Below are 8669 nucleotides of genomic sequence, written 5' to 3'. Positions count from 1 at the left end.
AGGGAGGAAGGAAGTTCATACAAATTGAAATTGCAATACATTACTTGGTGTTTATTTCACACTTGCAATTGAGTTTCCCTCTGAATCTCATATACTCAAGAACCAGTGCAATTATAGCATAGAAATATAAACATTAACTATGAACGTGTAAATAAATAAATAAAATTATTATTGCCTCTAGGACATATTTTTAACAGTGCAGTGATTTGTGATCCACACGCTAATTTTGTTGCAACGTGTACTTTCATTTCCCGATGCTTCTAATGCATCGTTGATGGGAGCATATGCTATGAGGGAGGGCCTTTTGTTGGTAGCGCCGATGAGAATATGGGATATCATCATAGTATTATTGTGGAGTATGATTCTACTGGAGTAGTAGAAGCGTGTATGGGATGGTCTACATGGTGGTCTGAAGGTGCGACATTGTGTGTTGATTGTGTGGACTTGGTTTCGAGATAGGAGATGTCCAATTCATGCACCGTTGAGGTGGTAAAACATTGTTACGAGAATGATATTTCATGTAATTGGGTAGATAATTCTCTCTCTGTTATTTTCGAGCTTCTCATGAACGACATCATGTGTTAATCAATAAAAAGATGTAGTTAGGTCTCAATCTACTGAGACTTAACCAAGTCTCAGTCAAGTGACATGATATATAAGTAAGAAAAAAAACTAAAAAAAAAGTTGCACGAATCTCCACACAAGATCGAACAAATATAGCATACTGAGACATAACTAAGTCTCAGTCGACCGAGGCTTAGCAAAACTGTCAATAAAATACGAAAATGTTAACGCCCACACGTGTGGGCGTTGACCATCTCGACCACACGCATCCATCACCGTCCAGTACTATATGCACGAATCTTGACACAATCTGGCTGATTTTCTGTGGCACGTAGGACAAGGCGTGTGTGTGGTGTGTGACATAGTTCGCCCACACATCCGTTTTACCACACGGAGGGGCCGATGTGTGGGTGTTTAGCAGTTCACCCACACATCAATTTTCAGTCACGCACAAGGGCTGGTGTGTGGGCATGTGCCATCTCGCCCACACGCCCGTCTCCTCTCCCACATGTAAGCTGCTAGTTGCCATGTGTTTTTGCAGCGCACATGGCAACTGCCTCTAGTGTGCTTTATAAGCATGTGGCAACTCTCTTTTTTATCCGAGTTGCCATGTTTTTTTGCAGGGTACACGACAAACTGCCTAGTGTGCATGTAAGCAGATGGCAACTGTTTTTTACCGAGTTGCCATGTGTTTTTGCATGGTACATGGCAACTGCCCCAACGTGCACGTACATGCCAACTGCCCTAACGTGCACGTAAGCAGATGGCAACTCTTCCTTTTTACATGACAACTGCCCTAGTATGCTTGTGAGCACATGACAACTCTCTCAACTGCCTAGTGTTAGTATGTGACAACTCCTAAAGTTATGAAATCATGGCAACTACATTAGATCAGACCATACATGGCAACTGCAGTTGAGCAACCGTGGTAACTGCAGTTGTCCGACATGGCAACTGCAGATAAACGAACATGGACGAGGGTCTGGACCATGGCAACTGCGGGCGTGCGGTAGGCGTCACGCGTCGCGTGCGGGACCAGAAGGGTACGAGGCCTGACATACGGGCGTGTGGGCGTTATCAACTTCGCCCACACGCACGCGTGTGAAAGGGTTCAAGAGAGAAAAAAAGATGTGTGTGAGCATTAGTTGTTTTGCCCACACGTAGGTGTGTCGGCTGGTTGCTGTACATGCCACACGAGGCGTGTGGCACAACTACCTGATACACCACACGTGTGGCAGTTATCGGGACCCATAAAATAAGTCATGATGGCATTCCTTTTAAAAAAAATAGAGATAAGACACATGGTAAGCAATTCAAAGTTTCAAACTAATCAAAAAGAGATAAGACGTCACCCGCAAAAAGAAAAAAGAGATAAGGCGTGTGGTTCAGAGAACAAACCGATCCATAAAAACAAGATTCTTTACACAACCTCTCTAACACGCTCCCTTTGGCTTGACCCGCAGAAAAAAAACAAAAACGAAAAACTTTGGCTTGGCTTACAGTAATGCACACGGCAGAGCTCTATCTCTCTCTATCCCTTTCGCAGGAGGGAAACCAAACCAAAAACTAGAAGCAACCTTGGCGCCAAACCAAGATAACCCCTCGCGTTTTGCGCGAGGACAGAGCGGATTGACAACCACCAGCCTCTCCCTCCCCCCCGTGACCATGACAGTGGGCCCCAGGTGGCCCAACTGGCGGCCCATCTCGGCGGCGCAGCATATTCGCCAGAAGCCAACCCGCATCGCGAGCCCCCCTCGATCCCGTTACGGAGTCCACCAATGTGAGCCCGCCACGCGTCCCCTTACGGTTACCGGAGCCCCGCACACCACGCCCCTATTCTATAATAGGAGCCTCCTCGCCGCCCCGCCGCAGGGGATCGCCGTGCACTCGCCGCCGCTTCCAGCCGCCCCCCTCACCCTCCGCAAAGGTTCGTCGCCGTGGTCTCTCCAGCCCTCCTCTCCTCCGTTTCCTTCTATTTTCTCCTCGCCGGGACGTTCGTCCGTCTCGAGCACGCGTCTTTTTTCGATTATTTCGGGTGCAGTTAAGGTTTTGCGATTGCTCTTCGGACCGGTGAGCGCTGCGGGTTTCGCGGCGCCCAATTGCGTTGGTGCCTGGGCGCGGATTCGTGGGTCTGTTAGATCTGCACAGGATTCCGTTCTTTGGATCTGTGGCGCTCATAGGGGGCAGGGGCTAGTGGTCGATTTGGGGATTTAGCTGATGCCTTGAACTCCCATGGTAATTGTGTCCTTCTGAGTGTAAATTCGGTGCGTATATTATGTTAAAAAAGTATGGCTTTGTAGGGTTAATTTAGGTGTTAGCTGCGAGAGGTGTGGATACGCAGTAAATTTGTGAGCTCTCCAATAAGTTTGCTTCCCGTTCTTTTTTTGTCTGGGTTTATTTTGACATGCGTCCCCATTCTTGGCAGATAGGAATGCCAATTTTAGTCAGGCTTCGTGTTTGGATAGGCACTAGATCGGGCATAGGATGGACGTTTCATCAATCGGGGTTATTTCAAGGTAGAGACGTATCCTGGTTGGGTGGGTCTCATGACTTTTGGGGCTAAATTTGGAATGCTGTTGTTCCTCTGATTGGAAAACCCTTTTTTCTAACTAAGGTAGCAAATTACTTTTAGAACACGCTTTAACTGTCTTTACGTTTAGTCTCTGCTGAAGATAACACGGTGCCCTACCGATTCAGTTTGCAGATCAGCACATGGTTTTATACTCTGATGAATAATCCCAATGTTCTTCTTAATAGGCATGCTAGTATGATGTTCTTCTTAGTACAAGCTTCCTTATTTGTGAAATTGTTGAATTAACTATAATAATATCCTTCTGCGTGCAGCCCATAGACAAGTTGATCTCATGTATTCAGGAAGAACAGTGGCATCCAGAGTTTCCTGTTCATCGGGAAACAACGGAAGCTTCCCACCCTGCCTTCACCCGGGATTCCTTGGATTTCCTGTTGTCTCCGTGAACTTCCACTTGTTCAAGGCCATTGTTCGCAGCCCTGCATCTTCTGTTGTCTTGGGTATTTGTGGAAGGAGCCTCCCTTAGACAGAGCTGCCCCATAAGGTGTTCATTCTATATTTCTGAGAATTGGTAGTGGGAAGCCGTGCAGCTACCGCTAGCTTTCATCAAGATTCTCAAAGTGTTGAATCTTGGTTCCTGAAGATGGTTTCCTCTGAGATACCTTCAGTTACAACAACCCATACACAACGCCCCAAGCTCTTTACAGGGATGATACTTCTGCCAAAAGGGCCTCCAGATGTTGTCCTTCCTGAAAATGTTGAGTTTGATTTTAACGATGTTTTTGGTGCTACGGCGGTCCAGACCCCCACAGAAGTAAGCATTCTCACTCCAGGCAGCCCTGCACCTTTGGCCGAGTCGAATGAGGAGGTTTACAATGACCCTGTAGTCATTACCAAGCGATCTCATTCTCTTGTTGGCCCAACTTCACTTGTTAGCCAATCCTTGCCACTTAGTAAGCTTACTCTACATGAGTCCGATAGCTCATTAGATCTGCTAGAGTGTCTTTCTAAAGAAAAGAAAAGTGGCCAGGGGAGTCTTAGTGATGAAGAGCTCAATGATACAACAAAGGAGAATGAGGCTGTTGGACTCGATGACTTTGAACTCTTGAAGCTTGTTGGCCAAGGGGCATTTGGCAAAGTCTATCAGGTGAGAAGGAAGTGTACTTCAGATATCTATGCAATGAAAGTCATGAGGAAAGACAAGATTTTGGAGAAGAACCATGCTGAGTACATGAAAGCAGAGAGAGATATACTGACAAAAGTTGATCATCCTTTTGTGGTGCAGCTGCGGTACTCCTTTCAGGTAGGCCGTGCACCATTTCTGTGTGTGCACTGTTTTTTTCAAGCTATATTTTATCTGTAGTGTTTTGCATCTGCCAGTGCTAAAACCAAAACTTACTTGCAGACTAAGTACCGACTTTATCTAGTCTTGGACTTTGTAAATGGGGGCCATCTCTTCTTTCAGCTTTACCAACAAGGCTTGTTTAGGTAATTTAATTTAATTCTGCAGTCTTCCCTTTACACCTATCCAGATGTGACAACCTTTTTATTAAGCTTCTACGTATGTGGTAGGGAGGAGCTTGGACGCATCTATACTGCTGAAATTGTATCTGCTGTAGCCCACCTTCATGCCAATGGGATTATGCATAGAGATCTGAAGCCTGAGAACATCTTATTGGACGCTCATGGCCATGTAAGGATCCTTCATATGTCACTTTTTCTGTCTATATGTTATGATCGCCAGAGGGGAAATTTCTTGACGTGTGTCTTCCATTGTAGGCCATGCTAACTGATTTTGGCCTGGCAAAGGAGTTTGATGAGAACACTAGGTCAAATTCAATGTGCGGCACTGTGGAGTATATGGCCCCAGAAATTGTTCAGGGCAGAGGTCATGATAAAGCTGCAGACTGGTGGAGTGTGGGGATCCTTCTTTTCGAAATGCTTACGGGCAAGGTTGGTTGTTTGAGGGGAAATCTTCTGATTAGAAATATCTGCATTTCAGATGAATTATCCGCCTGATATATTTTTCTTTGCACATTCTTATTTTTCTATATGTTGCAGCCCCCATTTTTTGGTGGAAACAGGGACAAGATTCAGCAGAATATAGTGAAGGAGAAGATGAAGCTTCCGACGTATTTGTCTAGTGAGGTTCACTCTCTGCTGAAAGGGGTAAGTTTGCTGCGTTCACCTTGACCTTGCGCAATCGACCTTTGCTTGTTTTCAATGTCAACCCAGTTTGAGTTTGTGATCAAACTAAAATATGGTAATCAAACTAAAAATATGGTAAGATAAGTTGCCTTGGTCCTAGATAAATAAAATCGCACCTTATTGCTTGTAGTGAACCCTGATCCCTGGATGTCTCTTGTCGGAGATATGACTGATGCCTTGTTAGTTGGAAGTTAAATCTGGATGCCTTGGTGCTAATTTGGCCTTACTATCTCAACACGGTTTTTTTTTCAGTTACTGCACAAAGAAGCTGGCAGGCGACTTGGAAGTGGACCGGGCGGCAGTGACGAAATAAAGAACCACAAGTGGTTCAAGGCAGTGAACTGGAAGAAACTAGAGGCTCGACAGATCAAGCCAAGCTTCTGCCCAAATGTTGCTGGGCAGACCTGCATTGCAAACTTTGACGAGTGCTGGACGAGTATGCCGGTGCTGGACTCTCCCGTGGCCAGCCCTGTTGCTGCAGATAGCAACTTCGTGGGGTTCAGTTACGTGCGGCCGGAGCCATTCCTTCAAAAGCCGAGTCCTCTAGGCTAAAGACTACTTTATAATTGTGGTATCTAAGAAATCCAGTATCTTATCTTTGCTCAAGACTGTAAGATGAACCTGCTGTTGTGCTTGTTTTAGACTTCATTTGTCTATCACCCAAGAGGGGGCTTGGGACTTGGCAATGACTTTGTGGCAATTCGTTTGTTTCTTTTACTCTTTAGTTGCATCTTAATTACTTTCCATCAATCTCGCTGAGAATGTGCATGAACACTGTTTGCTATTCAAGTTTTCTGCCTGGCAGAAGTTCATGGAAGAAGAGTGGTGGCTGTTCTGCAACCGGATGTAAACCTGCTGTTGTGCTTGTTTTATACTTCATTTGTCTATCACCCAAGAGGGGGCTTGGGACTTGGCAATGACTTTGTGGCAATCTGTTTGTTTCTTTTACTTCCTCTGTCCTAGAATATAAGAACGTTCTTGATACTATGCTAGTGTTAGAAACGTTCTTATATTTTGGGACGGAGGGAGTACTCTTTAGTTGCATCTTAATTACTAAATCAATCTCACTGAGAATGTGCATGAACACTGTTTGTTATTCAAGTTTTCTGCCTGGCAGAAGTTCATGGAAGAGGAGCGGTGGCTGTTCTACAACCATGGTGCGATGCTGAAGCCTTATGATAGGATGGCTAACCTGAAGGCCGGAGCCTGGAGACGTGTTAGCCCGACTAGTTTGAGATTTGGAAAACTCGAGAAGGTAATGGTGGATAGATTTGTATCCTTAACATATAGTGAAACAATGGCACTCCTACAGCACACGATCCAAAACGATAGGTTCAACCAGTTCTTGGCAATAACCACAGCTGCTTACCTGCAAAAAGGAAAAACACCCGTTGAATAAAAAATATTAAACTGAAGGCCCATTGCAATCTTCTATGGTGTACGTCATGTGATAAGAAATGTGCATCTTCTAAGTCCTTTGATAATTCTCAGATATCTGACATTTTTAAAAGGAGTGTTGACTTTGGGAAATTATAGTAACACTATTCTGATCCTAGGATCAGAATAATATTTGGATCACAATCAGCCTTATATAGAGCCCGATGGGACTTTGCTGATCCGTGAAAGCAAAAAACAGAGCAACCCGACCGGCCCACTATCACATCCTGGACCGACGCATAATCTACCCACGACCTTCCTAGTCGTCTCCAATCTCTCGATTCCTCCCATCTCCGGAACACCAGCGCCGCCATTGGCCTGCTCCGGCAGACCCGCCGCCCGCCGCCGCGGGCCTCCTCCCGCAGACCCCGCCACCGCCGCCTGCCTCCTCCCGCAGAACCCGCAGCCACCGCGGGCCTCCTCCCGCAGACCCTGCCGCTGCCGCGTGCCTCCTCCCGCAGAACCTTCCGCCGCCGCGGGCCTTCTCCCGCAGACCCCACCACCGCCGCGATGTTCATCCCGCAGACCTGCCGCCACCGTGAGCTTCCTCCCGCAACCCCGCCGGCGGCCTCCTCCGCAACCCCGTCGACGACCTCCTCCCGCATCCCCGTTGCCGGCAACGTCAATGTGCGTCCCTGCTGGATCCACCCGATCCAGTGCGCCGCCAGCCGCCATTAACCCCGCCAGGCTACGGCACCAGCGCCATTCACCCCGCTAGCCACTGTCCCCGCCTTCCACCCATGATCCCGCGCTGGGCCAGCGCTCTTCCTCGTTTGCACACCTCTGACTCACCATGGACGGTTTCCCCTCCTCTGCTCAAACTTCTTCTCCAACCACCGTCGCGCCATCCTGATGTTCGTTGGTGAAGCCCCGCAGGCATCGTGCTCTGGATGTCATTGATGTTCTTCACAAAAAGGTGACTGTTCCCTGTAGATTTTGCGAAACCTCCATTTTCTTCTGTAGTAAGTATGGCTGCAGTCCAATCTGTTGACTGTTAGCAGGCCAATTGTGTTCATTGATCGAAAATTGTAGAAATGCCAGGAGCTCGGATGCAATTCCTTGTGATGCGATCTCATACAACAAGGTGAGAACAGAACTAGGGCCCACGTGAAGAATTGACAGACTAACTCCAATGGCAGTTGTCATTCTAGTATTGTTGTTGGGCTTTTCACTTCTCTTCTCGAATGGACTATACATCGGATAGAGACTCGAAGCTTGAAGCTTATGCATCTGACACTTATGCACTTCCTGAATGCTTGTCACTCACTCCTGTTTAGAATGCTTGTTCATGACACAAGTTTGACCAAAAAAAAAAACAAAGAATATCTTCCTGAATGCTTGTGGCGGATTCTTGTTTGCCTATGTTTAAAAATTGTGTCTGCAGAGACCTATGTGCTGCTGGTGCTCGCTACCCGTGTGAATATAGGAATGAAGAAGGCCACTATCAGGAAGGGGAGAATATCACATGATGTGCAGAAAGAAGGTCGGAGTTCAGAATGATGTATGTGATCTTTGTGTTGTTTTTGGGGTGCATTTCCACATGGGGATGTGATCTCACTTCATCTTCCTCTGCGTGTGGTGGACGCCATGGCGAGCTCGCCGGACCCCTGCACAAAAATGTTGCAGTTCAAAAGAAATAAGGATACAAGTTCAAGGGCCATGGTGAGTTAGAATTTTGTGTTAGGTTTCTGTTCATTTTCAACCTAGCGTGCCTTCTTGCCACATCTAACAGAAGATTCCATTTTTCTGAACATGTAGCATTTGTTTCTTGGGAGGTTGTCAGGTTTCATGAACACGAATCTTCCGTCACATGTGTTTAGCAGTTACCTGTGTCGGATTTCGGATTCCGGCAAACCCTTGAGGTTCGAACACTGGGGTGCGCGCGGAGATTTTGCCTTCTACCTACCTGCACCCCCCCGCCTCGCTGAGA

At 46.8% G+C, this 8669-nt stretch overlaps 1 protein-coding gene across 1 annotated transcript; it reads left to right on the top strand.

Annotated features, from left to right (window-relative positions):
* The first annotated feature begins 2302 nt into the window (after positions 1-2302).
* On the top strand, positions 2303-6046 carry LOC123085786 (serine/threonine-protein kinase AtPK2/AtPK19). Its single transcript, XM_044507493.1, has 7 exons — positions 2303-2491; positions 3409-4397; positions 4500-4582; positions 4667-4787; positions 4874-5047; positions 5156-5263; positions 5555-6046. The coding sequence occupies exons 2-7, from the start codon at positions 3738-3740 to the stop codon at positions 5852-5854; spliced, it is 1446 nt and encodes a 481-aa protein (XP_044363428.1). The 5' UTR covers positions 2303-2491; positions 3409-3737; the 3' UTR covers positions 5855-6046.
* Positions 6047-8669: the final 2623 nt, after the last annotated feature.

The sequence above is a fragment of the Triticum aestivum genome, chromosome 4A, assembly GCF_018294505.1.
Source record: "Triticum aestivum cultivar Chinese Spring chromosome 4A, IWGSC CS RefSeq v2.1, whole genome shotgun sequence".
Lineage (NCBI taxonomy): Eukaryota > Viridiplantae > Streptophyta > Magnoliopsida > Poales > Poaceae > Triticum > Triticum aestivum.
The sequence above is the reverse complement of the archived record's forward strand: the minus strand, read 5'-3'. Positions and strand labels throughout refer to the sequence as shown.